Source organism: Heloderma suspectum, chromosome 8 (assembly GCF_057233095.1).
Source record: "Heloderma suspectum isolate Gila_16-S chromosome 8, 16-S_ref, whole genome shotgun sequence".
Taxonomy (NCBI): Eukaryota; Metazoa; Chordata; class Lepidosauria; order Squamata; family Helodermatidae; genus Heloderma; species Heloderma suspectum.
Genome location: NC_139465.1, coordinates 12858438 through 12879804, shown reverse-complemented (window position 1 = coordinate 12879804; position 21367 = coordinate 12858438). Strand labels below are relative to the sequence as shown.

General features: G+C 41.4%; 1 protein-coding gene across 1 annotated transcript in view; it reads left to right on the top strand.

The window, feature by feature from the left end:
• Positions 1–4442: 4442 nt before the first annotated feature.
• Positions 4443–21367, top strand: part of RBL2 (RB transcriptional corepressor like 2) — a 34930-nt gene continuing 18005 nt past the window's right edge. The window contains exons 1-13 of the mRNA XM_084812928.1: positions 4443–4979; positions 7862–7992; positions 8887–9087; positions 11311–11375; positions 14652–14780; positions 15498–15658; positions 15744–15808; positions 17075–17261; positions 18260–18426; positions 18984–19093; positions 19474–19577; positions 20605–20742; positions 20844–21008. Coding sequence (XP_084669054.1) covers positions 4638–4979; positions 7862–7992; positions 8887–9087; positions 11311–11375; positions 14652–14780; positions 15498–15658; positions 15744–15808; positions 17075–17261; positions 18260–18426; positions 18984–19093; positions 19474–19577; positions 20605–20742; positions 20844–21008 — 1965 coding nt within the window. The 5' untranslated portion in view covers positions 4443–4637. The remainder of the gene's footprint in view (positions 4980–7861; positions 7993–8886; positions 9088–11310; positions 11376–14651; positions 14781–15497; positions 15659–15743; positions 15809–17074; positions 17262–18259; positions 18427–18983; positions 19094–19473; positions 19578–20604; positions 20743–20843; positions 21009–21367) is intronic.

Below are 21367 nucleotides of genomic sequence, written 5' to 3'. Positions count from 1 at the left end.
GAATTCATGTATTGTGTAAATTACACTACAAAGTCCCCTTGGGTTTGTATAACTAAATTGAATGGAATTGACTCCACACATCATGGGTATATGTGTGTGAGCTTACTATGTATAATGGTTATTCAGTATTTTATTTTTGACTAAGTTGTTTCAGAAGCAGCTTCTGATGCAACTGAAAAGAATTGAATTTAACCAAAGGAAGTATAAAGCTGGATTTTGCCGGGTACACCTCAGTTTTTGCCAGTATATAAGCAATTATTAATTGCAGTATCATGTTAGGAAAAAAAAGTGATATAAATGCCTTTTGTTGTTCAGTCGTTCAGTTGTGTCCGACTCTTCGTGACCCCATGGACCATAGCACGCCAGGCCTTCCTGTTCTGCACTCTCTCCCGGAGTGTGCTCAAGTTCATATTCATTGCATCGGTGATGCTATCTAGCCATCTCATCCTCTGCCATCCCCTTCTCCTTTTGCCTTCAGTCTTTCCCAGCATCAGGGTCTTTTCCAGAGGGTTTTCTCTTCGCATTAGGTGGCCAAAATATTGGAGCTTCAGCTTCAGGATCTGTCCTTCCAGTGAGGAGTCAGGGTTGATTTCCTTTAGGATTGACTGATTTGACCTCCTTGCAGTCCAGGGGACTCGTAAGAGTCTTCTCCAGCACCACAGTTCGAAAGCATCAATTCTTCGGAGCTCAGCCTTCCTTGGATAGTCCAGCTCTCACAGCCATACATTACTACTGGGAAAACCATAGCTTTGATTAGACGGACCTTTGACGGCAAGGTGATGTCTCTGCTTCTTACTATGCTGTCTAGGTTTGCCATAGCTTTCCTCCCAAGGAGCAAGCGTCTTTTAATTTCATGGCTACAGTCACCATCTGCGGTGATCTTGGAGCCCAAGAAAGTAAAATCTGTCACTGCTTCCATTTCTTCCCCTTCTATATGCCAGGAAGTGATGGGGCTAGATGCCATGATTTTAGTTTTTTTAATGTTGAGTTTCAAACCAGCTTTTGCACTCTCCTCTTTCACCCTCAACAAGAGGCTCTTTAGATCCTCTTCGCTTTCTGCCATTAGGGTGGTATCATCTGCATATCGGAGGTTGTTGATAATTCTCCCAGCAATCTTAATTCCGACCTGTGATTCATCCAACCCGGCATTTCTCATGATGTACTCTGCATATAAGTTAAATAAGCAGGGTGACAATATGCAGCCTTGTCGTACTCCTTTCCCAATTTGGAACCACTCGGTTGTTCCATGTCTGGTTCTTACTGTTGCTTCTTGACCCTTGTACAGGTTTCTCAGGAGACAGGTAAGGTGGTCTGGTACTCCCATCACTTTAAGAATTTGCCACAGTTTGTTGTGATCCACACAATCAAAGGCTTTAGCGTAGTCAATGAAGCAGAAATAGACTTTTTCTGGAATTCTCTTGCTTTCTCCATGATCCAGCAAAAGTTGGCGATTTGATCTCTAGTTCCTCTGCCTCTTCGAAACCCCGCTTGTACTTCCGGTAGTTCTCGGTTCGCATACTGCTGAAGCCTAGCTTGTAGGATTTTGAGCATCGCCTTGCTGGCATGTGGAATGAGCGCAATTGTGCGGTAGTTTGAACACTCTTTGGCATTGCCCTTCTTTGGAATTGGAATGTAAACTGACTTTTTCCAGTCTTGCGGCCATTGTTGAGTGTTCCAAATTTGTTGGCATATTGAGTGCAGCACTTTAACAGCATCATCTTTTAGGATTTTAAATAGCTCAGCTGGAATACTGTCATCTCCGCTAGCTTTGTTGTTAGTAATGCTTCCTAAGGCCCACTTGACTTCACTCTCAAGGATGTCCAGCTCAAGTTCAGTGACCGCACTATCATGGCTATCAGGGACATTCAGATCTTTCCTGTATAGTTCTTCTGTGTATTCTTTCCACCTCTTCTTAATCTCATCTGCTTCTGTTAGGTCCCTGCCTTCTTTGTCCTTTATCATGCCCGTCTTTGCACAAAACGTTCCCTTGAGATCTCCGATTTTCTTGAAGAGATCTCTAGTCTTTCCCATTCTGTTGTTTTCCTCGATTTCTTTGCATTGTTCATTTAAGAAGGCCTTCTTATCTCTCCTTGCTATTCTCTGGAACTCTGCATTCAGTTGGGTATATCTTCCCCTTTCTCCCTTGCTTTTCGCTTCCCTTCTTTCCTCAGCTACTTGTAAAGCCTCCTCAGACAGCCACTTGGCTTTCTTGCATTTCTTTTTCTTTGGGATGGATTTCGTTGCTGCCTCCTGAACAATGTTACCGACCTCCGTCCATAGTTCCTCAGGCACTCTGTCTATCAGGTCTAATCCCTGGAATCTATGCCTCACCTCCACTGTATATTCATAAGGGATATGATTTAGATCATACCTGAATGGTTTAGTGGTTTTCCCTACATTCTTCAATTTCAGCCGAAATTTTGCAACAAGAAGCTCATGATCTGAGCCACAGTCAGCTCCAGGTCTTGTTTTTACTGACTGTATGGAGCTTCTCCATCTTTGGCTGCAATGTACATAATCAATCTGATTTCGATATTGACCATCTGGTGATGTCCATGTGTAGAGTCGCCACTTGTACTGTTGGAAAATAGTGTTTGCTATGATCAACGTGTTCTCTTGGCAAAACTCTGTTAGCTTTTGTCCTGCTTCATTTTGTACACCAAGGCCATGCCTGCCTGTTATCCTGGTGATTTCTTGACTTCCTACTTTAGCATTCCAATCCCCTATGATGAAGAGGACATCTTTTTTTGGTGTTAGTTCTAGAAGGTGTTGTAGGTCTTCATAGAACCGATCAACCTCAGCTTCACCAGACACATCCACAGCTGAGTGTCCTTTCGGCTTTGGCCCAGCCGCTTCACTCTTTCTGGCGCTACTTGGAAATACCCTCTGCTCTTCCCCAGTAGTATATTGGACACCTTCCGACCTGAGGGGCTCATCTTCCGGCATCATATCCTTTAGCCTTGTGATACGTTCCATGGGGTTTTCTTGGCAAGAATACTGGAGTGGGTTGCCATTTCCTTCTCAGTGGACCACATTTTGTCAGAACTCTCTGCCATGACCTGTCCGTCTTGGGTGGCCCTGCACGGCATAGCTTATGGCTTCCCTGAGTTACGCAAGCCCCTTCGCCACAACAAGGCAGTGATCCATGAAGGGGATAAATGCCTTTAGATGACTTTAAAAGGGGGTTAGACAAATTCCTGGATGATAAGGCTACCACTGGCTACCAGTCCTAATGGCTATATGCTACCTCCAGTAACTGAGGGAGTATGCCTATGTACACCAGTTGCTGGAGAACATGGGTGGGAGAGTACTGTTTCACTCATGTCCTACTTGTGGGTTTCCCATGGGCAGCTGGTTGGCCACTGTATGAACAGAATGCTGTACTAGATGGAAACTTGGTCTGATCCAGCATGGCTCTTCTTATATTCTTATGCTCTAAACTGTTTCTGCATACTGTTTAAGCTGTAGATTTAAACTTTTAGTATATTGTTAATTTATCTGATAGTGATGCCATTTTGAGTACATTTTGCCATTTTCTAACTAACGCAGACTCCATGAAATTTATTTTTAAAGGGGGAGGGAAAATGGTTGTTGAGAGTTGTGTCAGAGATATATTGGAGCACCCTCCATCTTGGTTGGACTTAGCAGAAGAGTTGTTATTAGGCAGGGGGGTAATGTAAAGTCATGACGGCTACACATCTTAGTCCATGTTCTCCTAAACAGTGGCTGAATGAGCCCAGATTTATTTTAAACGAATTGGGAGACTTGGTAAATATCCTTAGTGTCCAAATTATGAAGATGCAAATCCTGTGCACTTAAATTGGCTTTGGTAATGAGTGTTTGCTCTGCTTGGTTCTGAGCAGGGGCAAAGTATGCTACAGTTTAGAAAACCGGAATAAAATATGCAACGAAAGAAGATTTTAAATAGAATCTTAAATGGTCGCTAGAATTACTCCGGTTCCAATTGTATGTATAAAGTTCTGGGCTGCAGCTTAGTGGAGCTTACTTCTCTGAAAGGACGCATAGGGATGTGTGCTGTTCATTTCCTCCTTTTTCTAAATAGATACCGAAATAGTATGCAATCATGACTGCATTTTGTAGAGAAATATGCGATTAATCACTTAAAAGTCAGCTAAGCTGCTCTGAAAAAGGTTTTAAAAACACTTCAAGCCTGCGCAACCAGAGGAAAAAGTAATGGGCAGGAAGAAAACAAGCATACTGAGGCACCAGTTCTTTGAAGTTCTTGAGACCACCAGCTGGAAAGTAAAAAAAAAAAGGGGGGGGGCAGAGTCCAACCCGCGTTGTTTACATTACTCTACCCTCTGCGAACCCGAGGCTTCATGGGAATTGTAGTACGCCTTCGACGCGTAAGCCCTGTGATTGGCTTGGAGGCAGAGCGCTGCCACGAATGAGCAGAGCCGCGAGAGGCGGAGCCGAGAGTGACGAAGTGTTTGGATTCGAACGCGGCGGCTGAAGTGAGGGGGGCGGCGGGCCGCGCCCACCCCTTCGGCGCCGCCCCCTCTCCCTTCAAACGCACGAAAACAATCCGCCGCGCAGGCGCGCTCCGTGCCCGCGCGCGAGCCGCGTCTCTCGAGCGCGGCGCCGGTGCTCCCCGTCCGCCTTTCCCCTCGGGGGCGATGCTGGGCGGCGACGAAGGGGGAGAAGGGGAAGGCCCTGTGGCCGCCACCGGGGGCGCTCCTCCGCCGAGCCCCGCCGCAGCCGCCTCGCCCTCACCCTCACCCACCGGGGAGGCGGGGGCCGCCATCATCGCTGCCCACGCCCAGGAAGAAGCGGCCGACGATGAGGAGAAGAAGGACGACGACGAGGCGGAGGAGGAAGAGGCGGAGGCCGCGGCGGAGGCGGAGCGGGACACCCGGCAGCGCTACGAGGAGCTGTGCAGCAGCCTTAACATGGACGAGCGCGCCCGAGCCGAGGCCTGGCTGAGCTACCAGAGCATGAGGCGGAATTACACTCTGGAGGTGGGGGAGGGGCGTGGCCGGGCTGCCGGGGGCGGGGCCTGAGGTGGACCCGCACCGCCCCTGGGAGGGGGAGGAGCTTTGAGAGGGGTGGGCGGGAGGGGGGGCTGGCGGGGGCATAAGGTGGCATTGTACCGCCCCTGTCGGGGGAAGGCCCAGCTGTATAGGGTGGCGGGTGGGGGTGGGCTGTGAAGAGGGAAGATTCCGTGGGAGGAGGACCATAAAGAGGGAAGAAGGCCAGATGAAATTTCGCGAAAGAACAAGCTGTCTTCTCCAGGCTGGTGCCCTCCAGATGTGTTGGGCTACAGCTTCCATCATCACCAGCCACCCAGGCTTTCCTTTCACGGAGGACAAGGCTGTTCATGGTTGCTAGTCCTGATGGCTATATGCTGCCTACCGGATCAGAGGCGGTGCTTAGGCACTCCAGTTGCTGGGGAACACAGGCACTCATTGTGGGGAACACTATTGCACTCATGTCCTGCTTGTGGGCTTCCCGCTGTGTGAACAGAATGCTGGACTAGATGGACCTTGGTCTGATGCGGCATGCCTCGCCTTGTGTTCTTATGTAGCCCGATATATCCAGAAGGTACCAGGTTGGGAAAGGCTGCACTAGAGGTTAAGGAAAGGGCTGTGACAGGGCAGGGGGGCAAGACGAGGTGTGCTGAAGGGCTGAAGCCAGCTATACTGAATGAGGGAGGGAAGATTTTGTGAGGGGGGCAGCTTGAGGAAAAAAAAGGGGTGCATTATGATACAGAACTACCATGGAGTGGAAGTGCCAGGAGTGCAAAAGGAGACAACCTGTAGCGAGAGGGAATGGAACTTTATTTTTTTACTTAAAGCATTTATATCCCATCTTTAGCCAAAAAAAAGCTCCCAGAGCAGCGTACAAAGTTTAGGTGAGCCCTGAACTACCGACCTAGTAACCTCACTTTACTTGCCTCTCCATTGCACATACACACAGCCCAGGTATTTGTTAAGTGAATCCGTGCAACTAATTGCAAAGTGGTAACTTAATATAGTGTGCATGGATCCACTTGGTAAGCCCACTACCTGCATTGTTCTGATGTGTTAAAAATCTGAAAACATTTCTGCACCTGGTTGGCATTCAGTAATTTACCTGTTGTTCTGTATCACTGAATTCCTTATCTGGTGCTGGGGTGGTGGTAAGATTTTCTTCCCCACTTGGCAAGACAGACTTACTATGTGGTTAAGTTACTATTTGGTAAATGGCTGTCTGTATTCAGCCACGTAGGGAAGCAAGGGAGTGGTAATTCTTCTCATTGCTTGGCAGGACAATAGAGATGTCCCATTTTCCAAGTGGCTGCATGCTCACTGTAGTAATCTATCATTTGGAATGGTTGCCAGAATTTACTCTCTGTGATTTCCCAACCTTCCCTTCCTCTCCATCCTTATCTCACCCCGTATATATGAATGCAGCACCCTTGTGCCCCCATTTTTGTTAATTCAGATGTTAATGATAATAAAACTAGAAATGGTACTTTTGATGTAGTAGAAGGAATGTTAAGGTGTGGAAGAGTAATAATAAAGCACTATATATGCTTGGAAAAGTACTATAGCAGGATCAGGCAACCATTTTTGGCCCTGATGACTTCATGCAGTACCAGGTGGTGGATCAGGGTCTGCACGCATGTGTCTGCACATGCAAATATACACTCTTCCACCCACCCACTCGCATCTCAGAACAGGGATGGAGTGGTTTAAGCCTCCCTTTCCTGCCCACTGAGATTTCTCAGCCTCTCCCCCCTGCTCCCCCTCTAAGCTATCCCGGTCCAGGTAGCTGTTTCCCAGCTGCTATTAGCTATGGGGGAACAGTGATCTCTGTTTCCCAGTAAGGTTAAAGCCTCCTGGCCCCACGATGCTGGTAAAAATTGCTATCCCAATGCTGTTCATCGGCTGATCAGCAGGGGAAAGTGTGTGGGTCCCCAGGGCTCCTGTAAGCCACATGGAAAGCAGCTGAATGTGGGCAGTTGCACTATAGGAATTATAAGAATGAAGTCTGGCTTGTGAAAAGAATGGGCAGTCAGAAACGTGATTACAGCGCTTCTGATTATGAAGTTACTCTTTATATGCAAGACCAGTTACAACAAATTTGATTCTTGACTCCTAAAAATATGGTCTCTTTTTGAGGTTGTCCTGTCATGCTTTTAAAAAATACAGCTTAAGAGTAGTGGAATTCAGCAGTGAACCCCATAGAGCCCACAACAGCTTTTGTTTTCAAATTCTGTTCCCATGTCCCATCTTCAACCTTATACATCAGCAGAGCTGGACCAGATTTAAACCAAATCTGAAGACTGCTAACACAGCCTCAGCCAGTGAAGGTTGTCTGTTTGGCAAAACTAAAAGAGACAGAAATAGGAGGTGAACAAGATAGGTATCTAAGAAATCTCTTGGGCTGTGTGTGCGCGCACATTTGCATAAGAAATATTGAAGCCACTTCCTATTTTTTTGTTTTTAAAAAATGTAGTCTTGCAGTTGCTTCCATGTCTGACCTTGTCCGTTCATAGCAATTTCATATCACTGAATACCACTACAGTTACATAGTTTGTTAATACACGCTGTTCGATTTGCAAGTACTTTCCCAACATACAGGCTGGGATTCGAAGAACCATACAACTCATTCTGTTTGCTGAAGGGGGCTTTTAGCTAGTGTTTCTCCAGTATCAATATCCCCCACTCCCAATACCAAATGGCAAATTATATTTGAAACTGAGGGAACTTTAAAAACCTCTCTGTTACATTGCACAGGTAGGATCATGGTTGTAATTCCTAGTCATGCATTCTAGGTGTAGCAGAAGAAAGAAGTTATTTCTGTTGCAGACATTAGAGATGGGTCAGCTTCTTTTCTTTCTTTTTTAATATAACAGGGAAATGATCTACATTGGCTAGCATGTTCCTTATATGTGGCTTGCAGAAAAGCTGTCCCAACAGTTAGTAGAGGAACTGTTGAAGGAAACTATGTATCTTTAATAAGAATATTACGCTGCTCAGGACAAAGGTAACTTCTCTTTTAACATTTTAGAAAGTATTAGAATTTTTAAATTTCAGAACCATCACTGAAGAAATCTTGTGTTCTGATAATATATGAATTGCTGTAGTAGCTAGTGATACTGTTACCATATATATGCTTTCTGGGATTTAGTTGTATGGAAATCAGGGATGAACTGTTGATTAGAATATTTCAAATCACTTTAACAGATTACTTAAATTTTATTTTTTGGCCTGTGTGAACTCCCTTGCAATGTTGACCCCTTGCAACAACAGTATACTTTTATTTCCTGTCAGGCATTTGATTAAGTGCACTGTACAAGCCAATAATGCATGAACATATAAGCTTCCTTAAATGCTGGCATTGATAGATTTTGTAATGAAAAGGCATTTCACTTCCATTGACATAGTTGTCAAACACAGCTAGTCCTAAACTACTTTTAAGTTGGAAATTTTCTTCTATCAAATTCCTCTCAGGTAGCCTTAACATTATAAGATGCTACAAAGCCTTTCATAGGATTGACTAACAAAGAAGTTCTTCAGGTATGTGGTATTAAAATCTGTGCCACTACAGAATTACAAAATACGTGACTACACCATAGTACAGTGGAGTTGGAAGCAGAAACACCACACACATTTTATGAGGCAATAAGGAATGGATATCTTTCTACTTAACTAAGTAGAAAAAAACACTCAAAGGAGCAGACAGCATTACATATCAGTGTCCATAGCTACCTGAAATTTGATATAAAAAAGAATTATAGAAATGTTAAGCTTAATATTTCTTGCATACTTCCTATTATTGGCATGCAAGGTTACATCAATTATGATCAGTTTTCAGCAAGATGCTTTAGAATGTTGACATCTAATAAGAGTAAATTTCTGATAATCTAAATGTCTTCAGTTTGATAGAGTTTTTTAACAAGATGAAGAAATGGGAAGATATGGCAAATCTACCCTCCCAGTTCAGAGAACGTACCACAAGATTAGAAAGAAACTTTACAGTGTCTGCTGTAATTTTTAAGAAGTATGAACCCATTTTTCAGGACATTTTCAAGTACCCTCAAGATGACCAACCACGCCAGCAGAGAGGAAGAAAACAAAGGTATGAATTCATTATGTATACTAAGATTTTAACTTATTCAGCTGTAACTTCTGTTTTATGTTACTTTAAATTCATCTGTATTCTGACCATAGTTCGTTGGAAGTAAGTGGCATATTAGTTCAACTGTAATTTACTTTCAAGTAAATATGTCTAGTAGTTTGTGTCAGCCTTGTAAATAACTGCTCAGGAAATGGTCCCCCACCCCTAGCTCTGCTCACCTATACTGGTTCACCTTTCTATATTCCCACCACCACTACTAGCTCAGGTGTCTATCGAGGCTTGCAGTTGATATTGGAATTACAGTCAGGGCCAGAAATATTGGAACAAGGATAACTGTTTTGGCAGTTGGCCTCTGTACACCACCACGCTGAAGTTGAAAGGAAACACACCCAGATGGGAGTGAAGTCAGGACTTTCAGCTGTAATTCAAGGGGTTTGACAAAAGTGGGGCACTAACCATTCAGGAAATACAGCCAGTGGCATACACACACACCCATCATTGGTGGCTCATAAGTAATGGAACGAATGGATGACAAGCAGCTGCATGGCCAGGTGTGGCCTGTTTCCTGGGTACCCCATGACCAATCAAGCAGAGAAAAGGTGTAGAGGTGGTTCTGAGTGTTACATTTGCATTTGGTAGCTGTTCACTGGAACGCCCAACATGAGGTCCAAAGAGGTGTCCATGCGAGTGAAGGAGGCCATCATTAGGCTGAGGAAACAAAATAAAACCACCAGAGAGATAGCAAAAACAGTGGGAGTGGCCAGTACAACAGTTTGGAACATCCTGAAAAAGAAGGAATTAACTGGCAAGTTCAGCAACAGCAAAAGGCCTAGAAGACTACAGAAGACGACTAAAGTGGATGACCGCAGAATTCTGCTCATGGTGAAGAGGAACCATTTCACAACATCTAGCCAGGTCAAGAACGCTCTTGCGGAGGTAGGCATGTCATTGTCAACATCTACAGTCAAGAGATGGCTTTATGAATGTAAATACAGAGGCTTCACAACAAGGTGCAAACCATTGGTAATGCTCAAGAACTGAAAGGCCAAACTAGCCTTTGCCAGCAAACACCTAAAAAAGCCTGCCCAGTTCTGGAATAAGATTCTTTGGACTGATGAAACCAAGATTAACTTGTGCCAGAATGATGGGAAAAGAAAAGTATGGAGAAGGAAAGGAACAGCCTATGATCCAAAGCATACCAATTCATCTGTCAAACATGGTGGAGGCAGTGTTATGGCATGGGCATGTATGGCTGCCAATGGAACCGGGTCACTGATGTTTATTGATGACCTGACTGCTGATAAAAGCAGCAGGCTGAATTCTGAAGTGTATAGGGCTATACTTTCTGCTCAGATTCAGCCGAATGCTGCCAAACTGATAGGGCACCGCTTCATATTGCATATGGGTAATGACCCTAAACATACAGCAAAAACTACCCAAGAGTTTCTCAAGGCAAAGAAGTGGGATGTTCTTCAGTGGCCAAGTCAGTCACCTGATCTCCACCCAATAGAGCATGCTTTTCACTTACTGAAGACAAGACTGAAGGCAGAAGGGCCCACAAACAAGCAGCCCCTGAAGGCAGTAAAGGCCTAGTAAAGCATCTTAAGGGAGGAAACTCAGCATTTGGTCATGTCCATGGGTTCCAGACTTCAGGCAGTCATTGACAGCAAATGATTTTCATCCAGGTATTAAAGGCGATCCTTAAGTTTGAAATGATGTGGGTTGGTTCCATTACTTATGAGCCACCAACGATGGGTGTGTGTGTATGCCACTGGCTGTCCTTCCTGAATGGTTAGTGCCCCACTTTTGTCAAACCCCTTGAATTACAGCAGAAAGCCCTGACTTCGCTCCCATCTGGGTGTGTTTCCTTTCAACTTCAATGTGGTGGTGTACAGAGGCCAACTGCCAAAACGGTTATCCTTGTTCCAATATTTCTGGCCCTGACTGTAGGTGCTTTTGCACAGGCTCAGTATCACTGCTCTGTTTAACAAAAGGAAGTGCTATGAAAGCTTCATGTGCAGCATATTCTCCTTCTTAGCCTGAGGGCTCCCAAACTGTCAGCTTAGTTTTCCTTATTCTTTCCCTTCTATGTGTGCAGCTTCCATAGCACAGCCCTGAGTATGTCTTACTGAATTTCCAGTGGGGTTTATGTGTGGATTTTTGAGGCACTTCATTGTATTAATGAAAATATAACACTTTTTTTATGGCTTCAATTCTAAAAAGGAGACAACCCTGCACAGTCTCTGAAGTTTTCCAGTTTTGCTGGGTGCTGTTTGTTTATGCAAAAGGTAAGAACTGATATTTAGTCTAAATTTTTACTACTTAGCCTTCATTATCTAAGAAGTGTAAAGACAACAGGGCACCATAGTAATTGCCCTGGGGGCTGTTGGATGATCGTAGAACCTCTTCCTTACTTGCTGTTAGGAAAGATTGCACTGCACAACTTTCTCATTTGGCTTTTGGTTTGGCTGGCTAGTCTCTTAGAAAATTTGTTAGGTTAATGAGGGGTGCTGTTTCACTTCTTATGATGGTTTTACTATGTTGTGATTTTAATTGTTGCTTTTCCCTAAGTCACCTTGAACTTTGAAAGATAGCATGAAATTGTTTTTAATCATCAATTGAATTTGCCTTCATAAGGCCTTACTCTTATAATCACATATAAAATTCACACTTTTACTTTACTTTCCTTGGAAATATTTATAGTAGAGCCCATATTCTCTGGCAACCATGGTTCTACAGACTCTCAAATTGCACAGCGTTCTGGTGTGTTGCTTGTTCCAAAGTCTAAATTTTCTGATACTTAATTGGATGTTCTGTTCATATTCTAGATTTGTAAAATTTGATAATGTGCATTGTACATTTAGGAGGAAACTAATTGTTCCATGCTATGCATGTCTACTCATAAGGAAACCTCATTTCATTTAGTGAAATATTCTCCCAATCACTATGTATAAGATTATATTCTTGCAGCCCAATCCTGTGTGTATTTACTCAGAAGTAAATCCCACTTCTTTCATTGGGACTATCCAAGTAAGTATGCATAGTTTTATTCATTTTTGTTCAGAAGTAAGCCCTATTGACCTGGTTCGCATGGTGCAACTTGCCATGGCGCCTGCGGGTACCACTTTGCATATCCAAGTTCCACTTGAGGGTTGTCATGTCATCCAAACCCAGCAAGTGTGAGTTATGCAAGTGTTAAACAATCCTCACATAACACATGGTCTGTGCTAGGGTTTGTTTAAATCCCGCATAACCCACGCCAGGTTTGCACAAAAAGACAACCTCTGAGTGGGGTTGAATATGCAAAATGGCAGCTGGATGTGCCCTGGATGCACCACAGCCTCACTGTGCATTAAATAACTTATGGTGGGCTGTCAAGTCATATGAACCAGCCCATTGAGTTCATTGAAGCTTACTCCCAGGTAAGTATGCATAAGATTGCAGTCAAACCTTTTTACAGTCTTGCCTTAACTGATGTTTGTGTTTCTGTGTATGAAATGAAATTTTTCCTTTTTACATCTTGGTGTAGAATTGTTAACACATTCTTCTCTTTAACATTATGGGGATTATGGCTTGTATTTGTCAGACTGGACATCACAGTTGTACCATACTGTGTAGATTTATCTGGAGGTATGAAGTGCCTCTATAATTTATAGAAGAAGCTTTGGTTAACACCAGTTACAAACTGTTATGCTGACCATTCTTACCTTCCAGATGGTTTAACAGAGAATATAACTACAAATACTTAAATTTTGTCTAAATTGAATGTTGAGTTTTTCTATTCGTTTGAATCAATCTAGTCCTGTTATATGCGCCACTTAGGTTTGTAGCGATAGCAAATGGGTATTTAGGCATGTTGTCAAAAAGTTTACATAATCTATTACAATGTATGAAAATAATGTGAACTTGTCAGAGCTTGTGAGATACCTTTCCTAGAAGATTTAATCAAAACGGCTGTTTCCTGTTCAAACTTGCAACATATTTTTAAAGAAATAATGTGTAGAGTTATGTTGTTACTAAGGTTTCTGTCAGTAGAGTACAGAATAATTTGCTCAAACAATCTGTATATAAAATGGGAGGTGGATGAGAGCAAATGGACTAGGATTATAGGATTTAGCCTCAAAGAGTGGCAAAATACAAAAAAGACGTTTCTGTGAAGTCAGCATTTTCCCCTTTTTTGCAGTGTTAAAATCTTCCCATTTGCTGAGCACTGTTAAGGAACTGCCCTCTCCTAGCTGATGCTTCTGCCAGTGAGAAGCACTGGAATGAATTGCTACTTGTTGACTAGAATGCCACAGACATGTCCCATGTAATATACAAGGCTTTAAAAGGAGAAAGGTGGTTTGTACTACTTGTAAACTCTGAAACTCAGAATCTGACATGCATTCATTTGGTCTTGACAATTAGGGGAAGTGGGATTTTGTCTGCTCTGTTTTTGAAGGTTTCTGCTACGCTTATCGTGGTAACCAAACCACAAGGACAAGTTTGGGCATGTCTGTGTGACAGGCTTCCTAGCTTAAAGAACAGCGTTTGCAACTTCCTTTCTCTGCACAGAAAGTCCTGCAGATTTACTGCTTACTACTTCTGGTGCAGATGAATTAGCTCGCTGCCAAATGTGAATGGTAAGACCAGTATTAAGATACTGTAAACCAGCACAATATTAGCAGTATGGTTGATGATTAATTTTTCTCCTGGCTTTCACATTTTAAATAATGCAGCATTATCTGTGGTTTATTTCAGTCTGGAACACTCCTTACTTAAGTCTGTCATTAAATGGTTGCAATAATCTTTCTTTTTCCTGTTTAACTTTTTTGAAGGAAAATTGGTTAATTTAGAAATGAGACAGTAGTCAGTCAGAACTTGGAAATATCACTCATTAATGTTTGTCTTATGGCTTTATTCAAGTTATTTTATATATATATATATATATATATATATATATATATATATATATATTAAAACCTAGAGTGTGTGTGAGAGAGAAATGCATACATATGCACATGGAACTGCTGTTTACCAGTCATTTACAAATCAGTGGTTGGAGTCCTGAGGTCAGCACATGCCAGATCCATACGTCTGTCCAGAAAGTATTTCCATAGCAGCTCCCAGGATTGCTCGTTCACACACACTAACGATTATGCTATTGGAAACTCAAGATTGTGCCCATTTTGTTAATTTTTCGAGCACTTCTGAATCCATGTTTCTGTAAAGTTACATTGAAGGGTATCTTAGTATAAATTGATGTTAGAAACATTAGATCAGACAGCTAAAACATAAGTGCAGTAAACGTAGGAAGAATTAATACATTTATATTAACCTTGGAACATACTCCCCAAAAAGGAATTAAAATGTATAAGGGTGCAAATTGACATATTCATCTGCATTTTGCTGCTTTATTATTTTATAATTGGATATTTTTTACACTGGCTATTGATATAATAGATGGTTCTATTTATGCAAATGTTGTATTTGTTTATAACAAATTTAGAAATTTAAATGCAGTTTCTGCCCAGATTTCTGAACATTACTTAAATGTAATCCAAATCCTGATTATAATCTCACAGGCAATTTCCCTATGATCAGTGACGACTTGGTCAATTCCTACCATCTCTTGTTATGTGTCCTTGATCTAGTCTATGGAAATTCTCTTCAGTGCCCAAATCGTAAGGAGCTTCTGAATCCCAGTTTTAAAGGTATGTTAAAAATATCCTTTTTGTGATGTTGCTCCAGGTATTGCACTAAGCAACTAATTTAAATTTGCCTGTTAAAGTTAATTTTGGCTTTAAGTGTAAAATGAAAGATTTGAATTTTCTTTATTGCCAAAAGTGATAAGCCATCACAATTTGATATATTCAAAATAAATTACAAATAGGACAATAAGCTAAAATGGAATACCATAAAATACAGTAGAAGTGGTGAACAGAAATACAAGAGTAAAACCAGTATAAAAATGCAAGATCAGTGCTTTGAAAGATTGGTTGTAACACATGGGAAAGAACTCAGAAAAGGATTACATTTTAAGAGCAGGGTGTTTTATCTGTACATGTTGTTTTATCTGTACATGTAATTCTCTAAATTTACCATAGGAAACCACATCAGCCATGAGAACAAATTGTTTGCCCATACCCAAGTTTCACTTAGCGAAAACAAAGGCATTGAACTTGACTAATAAAAATGAAGGGAGGGAACATGGCATATTACATAGTTTCCAAGACAAAAAAATCTCAACGTAAAACAAATTCTTCTATTGAAGAAATAGCTCTATTGATTCACACACAGCAGAAGCGCAGGTGTTGATAACTGTTTGCCAGATGATTTTGCATATTTACATTTTGGAGGGGAAGAACACATGCAGAATATTTTAACCTCTATCTCTCCTCACCCCCATCCCTCTGTGATTAACATCACAGGGCTTCCTGAAGATTTTCATAGTAAGGATTTTAAGCTATTGTCTGAGCCTCCCTGCATCATTGAAAAGCTCTGTTCCTTACATGATGGATTGGTATTGGAAGCCAAGGGCATAAAAGAGCATTTTTGGAAACCCTACGTGAGAAAACTTTTTGAGAAAAAGGTATGCAACTAATTTTTTTATGCTCCATAAACGACTTGGCAATGTTCGACTGCTTACTCTTACCATCAGTTCTGTTCTCTTGTAGATTCTAAAGGGAAAAGAAGACAATCTGACAGGGTTTCTAGATCCTGGAAACTTCGGAGAAAGCTTGTGAGTATTGTGAAGCAATAGCATCAGTCATTCCAGAATGTGCTGATTACAGAGGCTGCATTATTCTGCTCTCCGTCTATCACAGAGCCCCTCACCATTCACGCTGGGCTTCACTGCACCTGACAGCACCACAGCCTTAACATCAGTGCAGATACAAACCTCATACTATTCTCAAACCACCAAATCCTCCGAATGGATAAATGTGTATTGCTATTTCCATAATCTCTTCTATGCACAATATAGATTAAAAAATTGCAATAGTGAATCAGTATTTTTCTTTTGTCCTGAACACCTGGGGCAAGGGGGAGGTTACATGTAGTATTTATCATGGACAGCTGAATGGTAAACCATTTTTAATTACTACTTGAAATCCTGGATTATAAATTTTCAGCCTCTTGCCATGGATTATATCAATTTGAGCTATTTTAACAGAGCATCATTGTAATCCTCCTTGAGGGAAATGCCTAGTTGTTTTTACTCTGTGCTATTCATTGCCCTTTTGAACGTGCACCAGAAATGCCAAGATTTGATTATATAGGCTTGAAATAGAGCAAGAGAGGAATGTCTTAGGCCCTCCTAATAATTCTCCCACTGAAAGATTAAAACTCATTGACTTGAATCCTCTAACTTAACTTCTGTGAATGGAACAGGGCTTTCCCACCTCCCCCTTTCCTCTGCAGCCCCTTGTGACCCCCCCCAATTCTACTCTGGGGGTTGGGGAACCCTTGGGAATGGTGAGGTTTATGGGTAGGAGGGCTGCAAATGATGGGAAATTGGAAGAAATCCCAACGCCCTCTTACATGAACAGAAGAGCAACTTAGAATCCAAGCCATTATTTCAGCTGTTTCAGCTTATATTGCTAGGTACGGTACCTGCCAGTTACCTTTTATTATGCTTTGTTTTGGAATAGTAGCCTTTCGTTTTTCTGTTCATTTGTACATTATATCGCAATACTTAACACTAGTCGGCTTGATGCCAAGGTTTGGCACAAGCCACTTTTTTATTACTTTGAGGGAAGATGTGTTAACTTGCCAGTACTTCTTTGTAAAAGATCTCACAGATGAAACCAAAGCTTCAGCTATTTCTGTATTAAGACTTTGAAGAGGTTTTAATCCAATGTGACATTTTTCAGCAAAGGACCTAAGGAAGGTCTTTTCACTGCAATAGAGGCTACAGGCACTTTTGCTTACACACACTTCTCACTATTTTTGAAGTTATTTATGATTTTGGTGTTCAGCACTTGTATTTTTTCCCTGTGTACTGTAGCAAAGCCATCAACAAGGCATATGAGGAATACATATTGTCAGTTGGAAACCTAGATGAACGAATATTTCTTGGGGACGATGCAGATGAGGAAATAGGAACCCTGCGAAGATGTTTAAACACAACCTCAGGAATGGAAACAGCTGAAAGAGTGCAAGTGAAATATAATCTGCAGGAGCATTTTGAACGAGTGAGTACAGCACAGTCTGTTGTGTGCTCTATTGGATGAATTGTTTCCTTACAGCAGTCATATTTCCCACAAATTGTTCAGAAGATGCCAGAATTTCATTTCTGGCCCTATATTTGTGTTTCCCTAGTCGCACAGCAGTTGCAGCAGCAGCATGTCGGCTCACTTTGCCAGGGGCCCCTGAAACGCCCTGGACCATACTGGAGAAACCACACTTTGGCTTCTGCCCACAGCAGCATTAACCACTGAAAATTGGGTTAACGCTGCTCTGAAGAGAGGCTGCACCATTGGTTCCTCCCATGTGGTCCAGACTTCCAGTGTTATCTTGGTCGCATGGGAAATAGCTGAATTGCTGTGGCTGCTATGTACTCGAGTAATATGAGTATCCATCCTCTGGAGCCAAGCTGATCTAGATATAGTAGATTTCCTGCGAATGCATGTATACAGCTCCAAGTTCTGTAGAGGAATGGTGGGATAGAAATGTAACAAATAAACAAATAATTCCTGCCAACTAGTTTCCTGTCTATTAGCAACAGTGATAATGATTATACTTAAGTATGTTTACAGGTATGTTCTGTCTGAATACTTTAGTGGACAGTCTCCAGTGATGGATTATGTTTCTTCCTTAGGCAGAGGCAGGCTCAACTTGATGCATATTTGTATCCAGTCCAGAGCTCTGTTGTGATTGGCAAGGGGAGGGGGATTTTCTCAATCTAGAATTTAGTTTAAAAATAAGAAATGGAGTATTCACTATTCACTAGAGACTTAAGGTGTCTGTCTGATGCCACAGTGGCTCTAAGGATAATTTTTTCCTATTCCATGGTACATGCTCTATCAGCAACATGGAATTTATCTGTTAGTTTCATATAGGCGAATGTTGTCATCCTCAGCTGGATGAATAGAGGCTCCAACTGTAGACAAGGAGGTGTTGATGCTAAAACGTTTTAATGTAATAAATTGTAACTTCATTACTATAAACATTTTTTCATGTTTTTGATTAGGCAAAATCCTTTAGAATTTCTACACCTCTTACTGGCCGAAAATACATAAAGGAGAGCGACTGTTGTGTGAGTCCCATTTCCATAGCTACATACAGCTTGACACGACTTCATACAATGCTTACAGGCCTGAAAAATGCCCCTAGTGACCATCTGGAGCAAATTCTCAGGTCAGTCAAATCACTTGCATGTGTAGCTTTGAAAATGGTGTGTTGGTTATAGCCACCTTGGGCTCCTTGCAAATAAGGCCAAGATGTAAATAAAAATAAATATGCAACAGAAAATAATATGAGTTTGGTGCATGAGGCTTGCACTTTACATCCCAAGTGGTTCCATTGATTTCATGGGGGGGCGGGGTATGTGCACTAGAATAAAGAATTTTAGGATCCCAAGTAGCCATATCATGGCAGGGAGGGAAATATATTCTGTGTGCTTTGAAGGGCCACACGGCTCTTGGACCGAAGGGTAGCTCCTGATTATAACTCTCATTTAATGTAATGTAGCAAATCAGTTTATTTGGGAACAATACAACACAACAATATGAAGTAAACTTGCAAAACCAAACATGCAAGTTTCACTCTGTTCTCAATAAATTATATATAAAGTTTCTATGAAATAAGCTTGGATAAAAATAGCATTGCTACTTTGTGAACAAAAGGCTACTTTTTATATAAGGAACCATATCATCCCTTGCATAATTTGCAAATCTTCATTTGTTCTTTGTCAGGGCATGTTCTAGGGATCCTTCGATGTCAATTGCCAACAGAGTGAAAGAAATGTATGAAATTTATTGTAAGAGGACACAGTCTCGGGGAGAACCTGGTAGCTTCTCCAAGGGTAAGGCCATAGTATGTTCACACGTAAAACAACTTTCACTGTGTTTTGGTGTTTCCAGGAAGTCCTGTACAAAGTACAACAGGTTTTGAGATGCACTATGCCATTGGATATATGATCTGAATGAAAATAGTTTTCTCTGGAAAAATTCAGTGCAGTTTAGCTCATAATATGTGTTTGTACCATCTGTTTTTGGGGGACTTAGAATTAATTATCAATGTTTGGAATCAAAGGAAGCAAACTTCATGGGTTTTGTGCATGTGCACCTTTTTTCTTAATGGCTGTTTAATGGTAATTGATGAAACCTAACCTAAAGTCTAGCTCTTAAATTTCTTTTATTAATATGGGTGGCTGATAATTCTTTTGTTTTATAATTATTGCAGATATTGTTGGCAAACACTTTCGCCTTGCTGAGGTCCTTTACTATAAAGTATTAGAATCTGTCATTGAGCAAGAAAAGAGAAGACTAGGAGATGCTGATTTATCTGTAAGTGCGTTCAGCCTAGTGATTCGCATAAATACTCAACTTTTATTTTAAAGTAAATTAACTAATTGAGCAAAATAGTATATGCAAAAGTATGAGGAGAACACAGTTATAATGTGAAATGAATCAACAAGCCATAGGCTGGTATTTATCAAGCTGACACAACACATCCAACCTGCAGTTTAGTCATTGCTTACTCCAGGTTTTTAGGGGTTATCTAACATGGTAGTTTGTGCAGACATACTGTCTAACGCCTGTGAACATTCTGTCACAAATCACAGTTTTCCATGTTCTGTACATTTATTTAACCCCCACCACAAATTTGCTACATGTAATCTCCTTGAGGGTGAATAAGATGATCCATTTCTAAAGCCAGGTGTAATCCTTACACAAAACAGCACTATTCTTTTTCAAAAAGAAAAACAAGCAGGATTAAAAATACTTAACCATGTTGACAGGTATTGTCAGCCCAGTTGTCCCAGAATAACTGAACCGGTGTTGGCTCACTTCTAATACAAAAGCACCAAAAGAGCATGTGGCCGGACAAATGTGTACAAACAACTACGAGATACTAGTGCAAGTAAACACCCATTCTTGCAAGTATGATGGTTCCATTGCCTAGAAGGAGTCATATCAGTAGAAGGCATGATTCATGTGTATTCTTCTGTACATATTGAGCATGCTCCCTCCCTCAATTGAAGTTAGTTGGAAAGTCCATATGTGCACGAGTCTTCCTATCATAGCGATCATCCATAATCGTGAGCTTTAGGAATGAGAGATCCATGCCCATAATCGGGATGTTCTCCTTAGTCTACCCAGTCACGCCTTCCACCTGAATCTTCTTGTGTAAGTTAGCTAGTGGGCAGGTAGTATTGTATGCATGAGAGCTTTGAAATTACTTATCTCTCTGTTGTCTCATGCAAGCAAGAGACACTACTAAAGTTTTTCAAAATAAAGAGAGTTGGTTTGCATTTTTATGCTGAGCAGATCTGATTCTTTACTGTGCTGATAAATACTTTTTTTATCATAGGCAATCCTGGAGCATGACGTGTTTCACAGGTCTCTCATGGCCTGCTGCCTTGAGATAATTATTTACTCTTACAAGGCAGCTGACTACTTCCCTTTCATCACTGATATATTTGATGTCCCTGCCTTTCATTTTTATAAGGTAAATTCTTTAGACTAATTGACAACTTTAAATTGCTGTTGTATGTTTTCATGAATTATAAAATTCATGTTCAACATCTAAACTTGTAACATTTATTACAGGTGATAGAGATTCTGATTAGAGCAGAAGATGGCCTTTGCAGAGAGGTGGTAAAGCACCTCAATCATATCGAAGAGCAGATTTTAGAAAGTCTGGCATGGAAAGAGGAATCTCCATTGTGGGACAAAATCAAAGAAAATGAAAATAAAGTTCCAACCTGTGAGGAGGTAAAACATCAGCTTTGTTTTCACTTCCTTTTTAGTCTGAAGTAACTTATTCTGTATAAGCTGCCTCTTGCATTTTAATAGAAAACTTCTGGTAAACAAGGAATGAATGCTTCTAAAGGTAAGCTGAAATAAATTCTAATCCAGTCACTTTACTAATTGGTCAGCAACTCATGCCCCACAGGCTCAGTCCAGGCTGTGGAGGGTTGCCATGTCCTAAACCCTAATTTTTCCCTACCATCCTTCGTTGCTACCTGAGGATGATGTTCATTTCCCCCCTTTCTTCTGCTGAGGCAGGGGGTGTTTCTTTTTTCACTTAATATGCATCTTCAGATTTTCTTCAGACATTTGAAGCTTAAGTC